At 36.5% G+C, this 15558-nt stretch overlaps 1 protein-coding gene across 1 annotated transcript in view; it reads left to right on the top strand.

Moving 5' to 3' along the window:
- The window catches only part of GSTCD (glutathione S-transferase C-terminal domain containing), a 134004-nt gene extending 131104 nt beyond the window's left edge, over window positions 1-2900 (top strand). Inside the window, exon 12 of the mRNA XM_045471197.1 lies at window positions 375-2900. Within this exon, the coding sequence (XP_045327153.1) occupies window positions 375-511 (137 nt within the window). The 3' untranslated portion in view covers window positions 512-2900. The remainder of the gene's footprint in view (window positions 1-374) is intronic.
- Window positions 2901-15558: the final 12658 nt, after the last annotated feature.

The raw sequence follows: 15558 nt of genomic DNA, 5'->3' as shown, positions 1-15558 counted from the left end.
ATAGATGTTAGTTTTCCTTAATATTACGGGTAATATATTTTCATAGGGAATGCAGAGACCACGTCTTTAAGTGTACTTTTAACCAAAGTGGGAAATAGGATCTGTAGTCTATATTTAGATTTATTTATGAATACATATTAAAAAGTGAACATTCTCTAAACCATTAGCAGACACAAATCTGTGAAATGTCATATGTGATTGTCTTGCATCCATACCGATCAAGAATGAAGTTGAAAGAGACCAAATGGGGCTTGGGAACAAATAGCATTCCCCATGTACTTGTGGATTTTATCACTGTGTAGAGTCCCTTAGACAAACTGAAATTGCACTGTTTGATGTAGGGTGTCTCATGATACCATTTTTCTGTATTTCAGGAAAACAGTGCATGTGCCTGGTGGATCTGGATCGAGCAAGAGCTGCAGAAGAACGTGGTTACTCCGTTCAAGTAATATCCATGGAGCCGGAGAGCTGCTCTCCCAAAAATAACATGATCGTGGGAGTCCCCATTTAGAAGGAGATATTCCCATTTGATGTTTTGCCATCCGTTTTCATGATGAAAGCCCAGTGGCATTTAGGAGGTTCTTGGCATAACTAGAAAACAGCATTAGCCATCTTGAACTTATTGTGCTCAGGAAGGAGAGCAGCAGGAAAATCATGGAAGAAAGGCTGCCTGCAAAGCATCACAAATGCTCTTGTAATGTATGATTAAAGGACCGCTGGTTTTCATAGTGAGAATCCCCTGAAGTCCCAGCTGCCAACAGAAGAATACTCGGTAGTGGAGGTTCCATCCCTAGAATAACAATTTTCTTCTCAGCTCACAGCTTTTCTGATCTTGCCAATGTGATGTTCAATTCAAAACAATGAATCGAAGCCTTTATAATCATTGCAGCCTTTGTAACCATTTAGATATTCAAATGGAGGCCACAACTAGACTCAGTGGGGTTTGCTGGTTGGCTGGTTGTATTTTTAACAACTGGTCTTTTTCTATAATTTTAAAAAATATCTCATCAGGCAATTACAGTATGGTTAACTTTGTAAGCTAGGGTGAGTTGGATCTGTATCTCATTTCATACACTTCCTTGAATATATTTCCCATAAATTACCAAATGAGATCATCACTGGTTCAAACATTTTATATGAAGACATAAAATAATTGCAGCAAATTTCCCATTATGGAAACATGTAACTTGGACGTAAATTCTAACTAATCAGTAAACACATTGATCGATTGTTTCAGATTTATAAATAATTATTGAGGATCCATTATTTTCAAGACCTGGCCTACATTCTTCTAAGGGTACAAAGATGAGTTGCAAGAAACATGATGCCTTGTCTATGGAATAATCACGGAAAAGAAAAATTAACGAAATAGTTAAGTTCTGTATATCATAATGTAATGTATGGTCACAAGATTTGTTTTCCAGGTATCATATCTTTTAGTTACGTTATTTTGGTAAGACGTATTGAATATAGATTGGAGGTGGGAGGAGGGCAGAATTTGGAAGCTTATTTGAGTATTTCTCCCTTCTCACATTCTCCTATTCCACTAGCCAAAGTTTTGAAAGACAGATGGCATGTCCTTTCTCACATGCTGTTAATTATTTAACTTTTACATGTCCTAGGTTATTCCATCTGAGATGAGATTTATTTCATTGATTTTGATGTTTTCAACCCCTGTATGACACATACCAAAAGGAAAAAGAACTTTAATAAACAACTCTTTCCTCAGTGTGGGCTAAAATGTAGGAATAATTTATTCAGAGGAGGGAGGGATGAATTCTTGTTTTCTGAGATAAAATTTAAGAAAGAGTTAATCATCAGCCCTGAGTATTTTAGTCATTTTTACCTATAGACACACCATGCTCTTTTATCCTGGGCTTTCTTTTTTTAAATGAAATTATAATTTACAGACAATAAAATAACAGATTTTAAGTGTCTAGTTTGAGAAGTTTTAACAAACTGCCATGCAACTGCCCCCAGAAATAAGATATAGAGTATTTCCACCAGCCCAGAAAGCTCTCTGACATCCCTTTCTGTTCAGTTTCACCTACCCCACAGACAACCTCTTTCTGATTTCTATCACCCTCTATTTTTTCTGTCTATTTTCGTCTTTCATATAAATTAAATCATTTAGTATGTAGCCTTTTGTGTCTGGCTGCTTTTGCCCAACATGATATTTTTTGGGAAATACCCACATTGTTATGTATATCAATAGTTTCTTCTTATTCTTAAGTAGTACTCTATTATATAAATTTATCAGAATGTATTTATTCATTCTCCTATTGGTATTTATTTGGATTATTTTCACTTTGAAAATATTACAAATAAGGCCTATGAATATTTTTGTACAAGTCTTTTTGTGGACATATGTTTTCATTTCTCTTGGATAAATACCTAGTAGTAGAATTGCTGTGTCATTAAATAAATGAATGCCAATTGCCAAACAATTTTCCAAAGTGGTTGTACCATTTTATATTCCCACCAGCAATGTATAAAAATTCTAGTTCCCCACATCCTCATAACATTTGATATTTCAGTCTTTTTTACTTTAACCATTCTAGTGGACATAAAATAATATCTCATTGTGGTTTTAATTTTCATTTCTCAGATGACTTAGTGACATTAAGCATCATTTGTAAAGTTAATGTTTAAGTCTTTTACTCATTTTTAAAATTAGGTCATTTGTCGTTTTTTATTGATGGTTTATAAAGAGTGCTTTATATATTCTGGTTAAGAGTTCTTTGTCAGATATATGTATTGAAAATGTTTCTCCCAGTCTGTGGCTTATCTACTCATTTTCATAATGATTGTTTTAATTTTGAGGAAGCCTAATTTAAGTGTTTTTACTGGTTAATATTTTCTGTGTCTTCTATAATAAATCTTTACCTACTCTGGCATAATGAAGATTTTTCCTGTGTTTTCTTATAGAAATGTTACGGTTTTAGCTTTATACATTTAGGTCTATGACCCATCTCAAATCAATATTCACATAGAGTTAGGTAGGTTTTGAGGAATATACATTTGTTTTAGCACCATTTATTTAAAAACTTTTTCTTTTCCCATTGGATTGACTTGGCAACTCAGTTGAAAATCAATTAATATATACGTATGAGTCTATGAAGTCTTTAGTCTGTTCCATTAATTTTTTTGATTACTGTAGCTTTATAGTAAGTCTTGAATACCAGTTTTCTTTTACTTTTTTTAAAGATTTTAATTTTAAGTTATCTCTATACCCAGTGTGGGGCTCAAACTTACAACCCAGAGACCAAGAGTTGCACCCTCTACTGACTGAGCCAGCCAGGCGCCCCACCAATTTTATTTTTCATTGTCCATATTGTTTTGTTGTTCTAGATACATTGTGTTTCCATATAATTTTTTTTAATTGGCTTATCAATTTCCTTAAAACAAAAATAGCCCGCTGAGAATTTTGGTATTGTCTGGATCTTTAGATCAGTTTAGGGGAAATGAACATATTAACAATACTGAGTCTTACAATCTATAAATCTAATATATCTTGCCATATATTTAGATCTTCTTTACTTATGTCCACTAATATTTTATAATTTTCAATATAGATGTTTTATTTATTATTATTTGATAGTTTTGATGCTGTTACCTAAGTTTTTTTCATGTTGTGCCACTACTCAGAATAGCTTCCTCTTATCCCTCCCATTAACTTAGGCTCATTCACCCTTCTGCTCTTAAACCTGACCTCCCAAGGGAAGCCTTTCCTAACTTCCCGGGAGTTAGGTACCTGTTACAGAATGTGTACCATCTGGAGGAGTCTTCTTCACCCACCCCAATTGACTCAAAGCACCCCCCTCCCAAAGACCATATGTTAAGTATGGAGACTAAAAAAGGAAGTGACTCCACTGTTTTCCCACCCTTGTTCTCAGGCGTGGAATTCTCCAACTGTGATGGCTGTGGCTAGTCATAGATATGGGTATTAATGATTGCCCTTAGGGCATGAGTTTTCTGTGTAAATCCTTTCCAAGACTCCTTCTCAGCCAGGGCAAATAAAAGAGGTTGGATGCTGGCAGCAGGAAGGTTGTTGCAATGACAACAATCCCAGCAAGTGACCTGGTTTCACCCCTACACTTGTCGATCAAAAGCAAAGCTGCTCCTCACTGATCACTCTCCCCCACAGTTGTAATATCAGAAGCCAGAGATCATCTTTCATTGACTTTCAAGCCTGGCTCAGAGATAGAGATGTATAATTATTAATGACTAAACAATTTTATCTTATTTAGGGAGACATTTCAGACATTACTAGAAACCAAAATGTTTTCAGAGCACACATGCAAAATAGCATGTGAATCACAATAATTAAACATTTCATCTCATTCTCAAGATTTTCACTGCAGGTGTTATCCTCTCCATGGTTCAAGAAAATTGCCATTAATAGAATTTCCACATATACATGTTTTTCTATTGGCTTTCATAATAAAGTTAGAGATATGTTCCTGTGGAAGCAATATAATTAAATCATTAAAAAGGAACCAATACTTTTTTTTTTAAGTTATAATTTTAAAAAAACAGATTCTCGGGGTGCCTGGGTGGCTCAGTCAGTTAAACGTCCCACTTTGGCTCAGGTCATGATATCACAGTTCATGAGTTAAAGCCCCGCGTCGGGCTCTGTGCTGACAGCTCAGAGCCTGGAACCTGCTTAAGATTCTGTGTCTCCCTCGCTCTCTGCCCCCTCCCTACTCGTACTCTGTCTCTCTGTCTCTCAAAAATATATAAACATTAAAAAAAAATTTTAAAAACAGATTCCCAATACAAAGTAGTTAGGCATTTTTTTCATGTTCATTTTTGAGAAAGAGAGAGAGAGAGAGCAAGTGGGCGATGAGCAGAGAGAGAGATAGGGAGACAAAATCCGAAGCAGGCTCCACACTGTCAGCACAAAGCCCAACATCACAGGCTCACACTCATGAACCATGAGATCTTGACATGAGCTGAAGTGATTGAGCCACCCAGGTGCCCCAGTAGTTAGGCATTTTTGAATAGATATTTTTTATACACCAGAAATACATGTCTTTAGAAGACATGGCTAAACAAAAGGAAAAATTTTTACATCACTGTTACTACTTTGCTTTATATCTTCGTAGACTTTGCTCTATACACACACAGACACACAGAGAGATGTAACAAACACTAATTCAGTATTTAATATTTGCTAGGCACTATTCGAAGTCCTGTGTTAATAATAACTCATTTGGAATCCTCATAATGACACTAAGAGCTAGATACCATTAATGATCTCATTTTATAGAAACTAAGGCCAATGTTTCACGGGAAGAGCAGACCCAGATATGAACTCAGCTAGTAATTGGCAGAGCTTAGAATCTATTTCAGGCTCTTTAGCAATCCTACTGGGATTGCCTGAGATATGCTATAGTAACAATATCCCTCTGCCTTTTGAATTTCTACATAAGAAAGATGTATTTTTCACTTGTACTATACATCCATCCAAGTCAGCTATGACTCTGCACCACATTATCTTTATACCTGACCAAGAAGACTTTTAGGAAACTAGCTGGTCTCATGGAAAAGGAAAACAGACGTGGCAAACTACCAGCTAGCTACTGCTCAGATTCTGCTCAGATGTGATATACTTCACTTCCCTCATTTTGTTGACTAAAGCAAACTACACAGCCCCTCCAGCATTTTACAGAGTAGGGATGTACAACCTTGGTGGAGGTTGGTTACAGATAATTGCAAACAATAATGTAATGTACCACCAATAGTGCAGTTGAAGGAGGAAGAGAAGAGGAGGAAAAGGAAAAGAGGAACAGAAAGAAAAGGCCATTGCATCTTCCAGTTTAGAAATAGAGATTCTGAATGCAATTGGAGTAGGGCATTTTATTGAATCCATCAAAGAGAAAAGACATGTACTACATGCCTTGTTCTGTGGACCTTTCACACTTACTTTTGGAAAAGAACTTTCCAGAAAAACACTGAAAGGAGTTATTTTCTATTATTATACAAGATTGGAGAAACTTTTATTAATTGGAGTTTCAGATTTGCAAATTCTGCATCATATATCAAAGTGCTTGATCTGTAATGCCAACTATTCCTTTAGGTAGGTATGAGCTTTTATTCCTATGAATGTATGATGATTCGTATTCCTACACACTTAACCAGGCATTATCAGATTTTTGCTTTAATCTCGGTCAATTAGATGGGCAAAAATGCTATTTTGTTTTGATATTCATCCTTGAAATCCTTCATGTGATTGCATACTTTTCACATGGTTATTGACAATTTATATTTTGTGAATTGCCTATTCATCAATTCATTAAATTAATCAACACATCTATTGATCTCTTGCTTTGAGGCCAAGTATTGCATCCATATTTCTTTTGTGTGTGTATGTTGTTTTTTGTTTTTTGTTTTTTGAGAGACAGAGAGAGAGAGTGCAAGCAAGCCAGGGGCATAGAGAGAGAGAGAAAGAACCCCACAAGCGGCAGAGAGAGAAAGAGAGAGAGAAGCGAGGCTCACTCAAAGCGGGGTTTGTGATTTCACCCGAGGCAGGGCTCGTGCTCACCCAGTGTGGGCACAAACTCACCCAAAGTGGGGCCCGAACTCCAGAACTGTGAGATCATGACCTAAGCTGAAGTCAGGTGCTTAACCAACTGAGCCCCCATGCACCCTTGCATCTATATTTCTTACTCATTTTTCATCTGGTACTTTAATCTTTCATATAAAAATTAGTAAAGGTTTATTAATAAAGACTTTTTGTTAATTGCATTACATTTTTTTAAATTGGCCTTTATGGAGGAAGTTATTGTTTTTGTTTTGCTACTAAGATTTCAAAATACAGGAACACCTGGGTGTGTCAGTCAGTTGTCTGACTTTCAGCTCAGGTCATGATGTTTCTAGGTTCAAGCCCCTCTGTGCTGACACCTCAGAGCCTGGAGCCTGCTTCACATTCTGTGTCTCCTTCTTCCTCTGCCCCTCCCCTGCTCATTCTCTCTTCCTCTACCTCTCCTTCAAAAATAAATAAACATTTAAAAAAATAAAATAAACAAAAATTTTAAATACACATTTGGTCACATATGTCACTCTTTTCCTTGTGATTTCTGGTTAGAAAGATTTTTCCCACCCAGTGATTTAAAAATAGCCAGCTATATTTTTGGTATTCTAATTCTTTAATAGTTTTAGTTTTTACACTTAAATCTGAAACCCAGCAAGTATTTCTTCTGATGGGTGGTTTGAGGTCGAAATCTAATATTTTCATATTAGTTACTTTCACATATCATTATACAAATCCAACTTTTACCATTGATTTGAGAAGCGTTTTGCATACTAAGTATACTTGGGATATTTTTCACTTTTATTGTTATCTATTGAATTCTTGTACCAGAATCATGCTCACTAAATTATTATAGCTATATAATACATTTTGACATAATAGGGTAAATTTCATTTTGGATGGTCATATAAAAGGTTTATGACCTGAGACACAGAGAAAGTTGTGAACTTCTTCTGAAATTATACCCTGTAGTTCAAAATAGACACACATTTTCCTAAAGAGGGGGACCATAGTTTTAATTAGATTTTCAAAAGGATACATGACCACAAATAACAGTAAGTATCACTGATCTAATGGAAGGGGAAATGTAATAGAATTCAGTGTTCTGCACTAAAGAATTAGCTACATATTAGAATCTTTTTTCAATATTTACAATAAAAGAATCATTATTTACTTTTTCATGGCGCTCTAAAGAAGCCAGGTTTTATTCATTTGTGTTCGTTCACTTTTACGTCTAGTTTATGTGACCCAAGTAACAACAGTTTATAATCAAGCAAGTAAAAACAAAATCTAGCAACACACAGCAGAGAATATTACTGGATGACTGATCTGAAGGGCCCTGAAAATTTCTGTGATATGAGTCAGATACTGTGTCAGCGTCTGTCACTTCCTAGAAGAAGGCTTTCTGCCCAACTAATCTGAAGTGGCCCCTCCTACTTCCTCTGGCTCCCCATAATACATCTGTGTGTATCTGTTACATGTTCCTCAGTAGAATCTAAGCTCCAAGCAGTCTGTTCTATCCATCATTATACACCTTCAGCATTTACTCCAAAGTCAGGCACACGGTAAAAATTCAGTAAATACTTATAGAATGAGTATTATATTTTTAACACTTTCCATGTGGGCTAAAAATATATATGAGGCTTCCCTTCCTCTCTGCAGACATATATCCAGGCATCAGGCATGTGGGACTTTTGTACTGTTTTTTGGTTTGTGTTGTCTTTATTTTGTGTGATATCCTAAGATACATTTAGCAAATCCAATGCTAATGATGAGTAAGAAGTGACAGTTACTGCCTATGCCATCTGAATAGTTTTTATGAAGAAGTTATTTCCCTGTCCACGGAGCAAAAGGCAAAAGGGAATGTGCTTAAGCTAAAGGAGATGAAGTGCTCAACAAATGTTAGTTTGATATTTTCCATGATGCACCTGCCCCAGCATTAGAGCATGGCTCAAATGAGGCGCTTCATAAATATCTGTGAAGTGAGTGATACTGAATGACCATACAGAAAGAAAACGGTGGAATGTGCAATCTGGAGGGAGATGCCATCTCTGTCACTAGAGCTGCTTCAATGAGAAAAGGGAAGCTTGCTCTTCACACATCTGACAACAGGGCTCAGTCACAGATCATTTCTCACCATCTGTCTGCATTTCAGTCTAAAACAGAGCATATGCAAAGCCTTGGAGTCCCACAGACTCTTTTTCCTGTACGATGCTTACTCCTGGGTATACAATAGCTCACTCAATTATCTGAGAATAATGGATAGTCTGGTATAATTTTGGAATGCAGCACATATTTTGTTGAGAACGACAACCATATCCCATAAGAAGCTCTCAAGAATTAGGAAAAAGTAAGCTAGAACTTCTTGGATAGGAAAGGAAATCCAGCGTAGGGGTAAAATTTTGCCATAGATAGTTAAAACCGTGGTGTCTATACTTAATCAACTAGGAGCTGACTACAATAGGAATAAAGGTGAATTTTATGCATGATCAAATTTACTTCACTACAAATTTTAAACGGTCATCTTGTATTTCTTGGATTTAATCATTCGATTCATATTAGATTCTTCATAAATCACCCACAGTTTTCTTTGAATTTAATGAGACTAAAAATACATCGTACATTTCTGGCTAAATGGCAACTGCCCTTTCCTCATCGCATTTTGAGTTTAGAACTCCCGCAGTGCGGAGAGATGGCAGTGATACTCTGGGTAGACGTCTAGCGGACTACTTGACGGCATGTGCACTGCTGAATGAAGAGCAGTCACTTCGGGAAAGCATCTGTGTGTTTGGGTACTTGAAAGGAGCTGGTGGGGAGAGAGGAAACAATGCATGTAAATGAAGATAGCTGGGTTTCCCCTCGGTCTCACCATATGAGAGCATCTGCACCTTATTTCCAGAATTAAGACAACTAGAAAATAGTTTATGTGGCCAAATTATGAATTCCAGCAACTTTAGTAAATTAAACTCCCAAAGTTTCTAACAGATCTGATTCGTACTGGAGTCAGTCTGATTTGTAAAAACATCCAGAGCAAGAGATCTTACCTTCTCTCTCAATAAATCTTTAGTGTATTTTCCATATCTCACCTCAAGGAAAGTCATTTTAGCCAAATTCTTCATGCTGCACTTAAAATGCATCTCAGGTGTTTATGTCAGTGAAAAACAACAGCGGTGAACTACACTGTCCTTGTTTTAAATTTGAATATACTTCAAAAGTGTGACTTTGAACCCGTGTTTTCTTTATTATTGTTTGTATGGCATTGTCAGAATTAGCATCAGACTGAAGAGTCCTAATTTTAAATTTTGAGTCTTATTTCCTAAATCTTTCAATATTTCTAAGGATCCCTTCCAAACCTCGCCCAATGTCCCCCTCCTCCTCGGCTGTAAATCTTGGATGCATTACAGAAAGAAGTAATCTGAACAGGATAATTAATGCCAATTACTCTCTTAATTATCTAAAGCTTCCTAAGTCTTGATGTTTTTGGCAGAGGAAGGCCTTGCCTTGTTCTTCTTCCTTAAAATAGTCTTGGCTATTCCTGCCCTTTTGCTCTTTCATCTAAAATTTAAGATCTGCTTGTCACGGTCCATGAAAAAGACTTATTGCAGCTGCATTGAATTTAGAGATCGCTTAGAGAAGAATTAACATCTCAACAATATCTAGTCTTCTTATTTCTGAACATGGTGCTACACATGAACAAAGGTAGTTACCTTCAATTCCAACTTTATCATATACAGATTGCTGATTTTAGCAAATATTTTTTCTATATCTACCGAGGTGACCATCTGGTTTTTCTCTTTTTAATATATTAATGAGACTAATTCCAGTAATATATTTTTTAATGTTAAAATGTCCTTGTATTCCTGGGAAAAAATTCAAATTTTAGCTCAAGGTAAGTATTTTTGCAGTTACTAATATTTTATTGCTTATTTTATTTATTGCTTATTTTATTTATTTATTTATTGCTTATTTTTTTGCTTATTTTTTATTTTAGAGAGAGAGGGAAGAGAGAACACAAGCAGGGGAGAGGGGCAGAGGGAAGAGAGAGAGAATCCTAAGCAGGCTCCACACTCAGTATGGAGCCTGACGCAGGGCTCAATCCCACAACCCTGGGATCATGACCTGAACTGAAATCAAGAGTTGGATGCTCAACCAACTGAGCCATCCAGACACCCCTCTAATGTTTTATTTTTAATTTGGTCATCTTTGTTCATAAGTGCTATTGTCAAATGATTATCGTGTTCTGATGTTATCCTGATCTGGTTTGGGTAGGAAGGTCAAGGCTACTCTAACACCATTAACTGATACATGAAAAATATTTTTTTATATTCTCTAGGACTGTTTTTATAAAATAGGGATTGCCTTTTTTGAATGCTTGGCTCATTGGCTTATAAAACCACATAGTATACTTGGGGACAAAATAATGGGAGGACATGCTCATTACATTTCTTTGATGATTATTGGTATATTCATATTTTCCATCTCTTCTTGAATTTCTTTTTCAAGGTGTGTTGTTTGAAGATATTGTCTGAGTTAGCCTCTTTATTTCATTAGCTAGGCTGGTGATGAAAACTTAAAAAGAAAAATCTAGGCTTCTAACTGACTTTGAAAAACACCTTGTGTTACTTTTTGACCCTCTAGCAATTTGTTTTCTCACCTAACAGTTATGCTGTCTGGACCACGTTTTCTAAATTTATTGCTTCATGCAACTGAATCAGCTAAACTTCCTAGAGCCAAGATAAATTAGAATTATCTCTTTTTCTTGATCTACCTGGGACTTTTATCCTAATAGATCAGGTTAGTCTGACAGTATTTATTCTTCATGAAGACTTGCTGGCAGCTATCAGCAAGGTGCTTGCAAGTTTTTTCTTTCAATGATTTTTAAATGTATGTTTACTGTATAGAATTTATACTCACATTACTATAGTTTTTGGAGGTCTTTACTGTGAATATCATCAAGTGTGCTTTCCAAGAACAAATTTTAGAAACACAGTAATAAAAAACAGACAATAGAATGGAATCTTGAATAGGTTCCTTAAAGAGGCACGTTGTCCTTAAGAAGACATGTGGAATGTAGGTAAAGAGAAATGGATACAAAATCCTGAGTGTTTTCCTATCTCGGAGTCACAAATTAAAATGTACTATAAATTTATGTCACTGGTGAGAAGCATTAATGGATGGCTCTGATGATGTTCCAAAACAACTGAAAGAAGACACCAGTTGCCATCAGAAGCAAATTAAAAGATTATTATCAAATATGATGGGAGAGGAGGATCATCTCAATGGTTTCTTACCCTACCCTAGGCATTCCAGAGGAAAGGAGATATAGCAGCTGCTGCTGTTTTACAGTGGATTTGTATGGCTTTCATAGTGTGTGTGTGTGTGTGTGTGTGTGTGTGTGTGTGTGTTCAAGAGTTTCCTAGTTCATAACTATTATAATTCACTCAATTTTTTTGAAAGAATTATTTCATGCATTGCCAGATTGCAGCCAAAGACCAAAGCCAGCCTTTTGCCTGTTATTACAAATAAAGTTTTATTGGAACACTGCCATACTCTTTTGTTTATGTATTTTGTATGGGTTTTTTTTTTTTTTTTTCAGTAAAATGCAGTAGTTTCAATACAGGCTGCCCCTCCAAAGTCAATAATATGTAATCTCTTGCTCTTTAGAGAAAAAGCTTGCCTTTCCATGAATTAAATCATTAGATGTCAAAAAATCCAGAGAATAGCTTAATATAGAGCAAGTGATCTTAAACTAGGGTTTATAAATAGGTATCTGGGGTCCATCATTCCAAGAAACAGTTTGTGTTATTTATTGTATATGTGCATTTTACTGGTTACAGGGTCCCAAGTCTTTCATCAAGTTCTCCAAGTGGTCTTGTGACCCAAAATGTATTAAGAACTAATGTTTTAGGTGAATATTGCTTTTTTGTTCTTTGGAAAGCTTGTGGAATGGGCTAGAAGAAAAAGAACTTCATAAAACTGACCCAACACAAGGAGATATCACTTTGTACCTGTGAGGATGGCTATCACCCAAAAGACAGAAGGATTGGTAAGGATGTGGAGAAATTGGAAACCTTTTACCCTATTGGTGGGAATGTGAAATGATTCAACCCCTATGGAAAACAGTATGGAGATTCCTCCAAAAATTAAAATAGAGCTACCGTATGATCCGACAATCCCACTTCTAGAAATATACCTGAGGGAAACAAAATCCACTATCTCAGAGGTATGTTTGCACACCCACGTTCATTGTAGCATTATTCACAGCAGTCAAGATACAATGGTACATAATACATATACAACGGTACATGAATATACAAATGTACAATATACAATTATTTCTCCTTTAAAATGAAAGAACACTTATGATATATGACTACATGGATGAACCTGAGGATGTTGTGCTAAGTGGAAATAAACCAGTCACAGAAGGACAAATACTAAATGATTCCACATACATGGGTTATCTAAAACAGCCAAATTCACAGAAACAACGCAGAATGGTGGTTGTTAGGGGCTGGGGGCAAGAGGGAACCTGGGAGTTGCTGTTCAACAGGTATAGAGTTTCAGTTCTGCAAGATGAACAGGTTCTAGAAATCTGTTGTATATACTGTGCCTATATTAACAATACTCTATCATGCACTTAAATGTTGTTGAAGAGTAGGTTTCATAAGTGTTCTCATCACAAGAAAAAACCTGACCCAAGGTTTTTTTTGAAAGGATGGGAAAGTTGGTAAATAATGTTATCTAAGGGGTGTGTGTGTGTGTGTGTGTGTGTGTGCATGAAAAACTTTTTATAACTCTCTAGAGTTAACTCTAAGTCATTTATTTCTATCGACTGTGTGCCACATACTGTTCGTGTCTTATTTTCACAACATTTCCTGATGAGTATTCATCTCTTGGTTTACAGATACATGAACTACAGCTGACAGGATACATGATTTATTCTAAACAACAGCGAGTAATAGTAAAGATGTGAATTGGAGTATGATTCTTAACACACTGTGCATCACACACCCTGCTCACCAAAGACTCGTAAATTATCAGAATTGTCTATGACATGTAATTAAGGAATTTAATGCCAGTTTTAATTTGAGAAAAATCTTCCATTGATGCTCCACTGAGAACCCCAGTCCTCAAGGTCCATTCCCACTGGATATGTTACACAGCTCTTTCCCTGAACTCAGACCGAAGAACTCACTGACTTTCCATAGTCTAGGGAAAATTTTCTTCTTGCCTGTGGCCTTCCTCAGAGTCATCATGCCTTTCTCTCTGCTCCTCGTTCCTGACACATAGCCTTGCCTTAGCAATGAATACAGGCTTACAAAAAGGATAGTTGCTTTCAAGTTGCTCCTGTTTAAGACACTGAACAGACCCTTATGTAAAAAAAAAAAAAAATACAGGGGCACCTGGGTGGCTCGGTTGGTTGAGCATTCAACCAACTTGATCCCAGGGTCCTGAGATTGAGTCCCAAGTCAGGCTCCATGGAGCCTGCTTAAAATTCTCTCTCTCTCTCTTTCTCCCTCTGCCTCTCTCCTTCACTCATTCTCTCTCCCTTAAAAACAAAAACTACAAGCTTGCTCATTTTGTGTGTGGGGGGGCAGGAGTGGGGGTAATTAATGGGGGTGGGTAAAGAGAACCAAGCCACAAATGAATTTTTTAAATACATTATGTTATGGTAGCCTTACTGGCAGTGAGATGCCATTCAGTTCTTCGTGGGGGAAAGTGATGGATGGGAGCACTGCTTTAAGAAATGGGAAACTCATGCATTTGCTTAGAATCAAGGTTTGGCCTTCTCACAACATAACATAGACTACCTCACAAGCAGCAGGAAGTGGTACTTCCAGAGATCTTGCTACTTTTGGCTGGAATACATGGGCTGAAGCAAATTAAGACAGGTAAAACAGATTACGTAATGAATATCCAGACTTAGACAAGTGGGGATTTTATCAGGCAACAGGGATTATAAAGGCAAAGGAGGAACCTAATGGGGAAAGCATATTTTTCACTTGGTTTCAATCCACCATTTTTTCTTCATCTTCAAAGTACACAAATTTTATGTCTATGGTGAATGCTGAAATTATTATAAAATTTGATTACTTGAAAACAATTGCAAATACACAGGTGGCCAACATTGCCCTTAAATTGCAACTTGCAAATGGAATGGAGTTGAATGGGCTTTCCCAGTGTCCATCCCCTGCTTTACACCTTTGTGCATGAGGAAGATAAATGAAAATTGGAAAATGTAGCTTTTCCACTATGAAATCACTAATGTATTAAACTACGCTTTGAAAAGTATAACTAGTATATTTCTTTGTGATACTAATGTTCCAATGCTACCTTTCCAAGTTAGGCATGCGTTTCAAGAAAGGCATCCTGCTTCCTGGATGTACAAATCATTTATACGATGTTCAATCTATCATTCTGTATGAAATTGCCTTTGGTCTTTTTATACCACTGCGCTGGAAGAACGTAAGGTCTTGGCAATGACATTTGTGCTTCCTAAAGTGGGTAACATCCCTTCTGGGTAACCTTTTGTGAAATCACATGGACTAACACTGCTTGTCATCCTCTAGGCAATGACATTTGAGCCACTGCTGTTTCATCACACAATCTCAAAGCCAATTACTCATCCAGGTTTTCAGCAGCATTAACGATGATAACTGTTTTCTTGCTGACTTTATAAAATGTATCTTGGCATTTTCAATTACCCACGTATTCAAGAAGACAAGCTTTTGTGTGAGTGTTGACTCAGGCCCACCGCCGTGCTGATGATAGAGGTCCTGTGACCATACAGTCAACTCCCATTAATAAGGGAATATTCGGCACATATGCTGAATCAGTTTTTTAATCCTATTATTTTAATCACCAGAGTAAGAGTCTCCATTATTCTTACTAAATTAGTGGAGCAATTTACAGCTAACCCAAAATACCTTTTTTTTTGTATTAGATTTGGCTCCTTGCTTAAAATTTACTACTCATAATATGATAACTGATTAGAGGGGGAGGCAACATAAAAGCATGTT

The sequence above is a fragment of the Leopardus geoffroyi genome, chromosome B1 (assembly GCF_018350155.1).
Source record: "Leopardus geoffroyi isolate Oge1 chromosome B1, O.geoffroyi_Oge1_pat1.0, whole genome shotgun sequence".
Classification (NCBI taxonomy): Eukaryota; Metazoa; Chordata; class Mammalia; order Carnivora; family Felidae; genus Leopardus; species Leopardus geoffroyi.
This window is presented reverse-complemented; position numbering and strand designations above follow the sequence as displayed.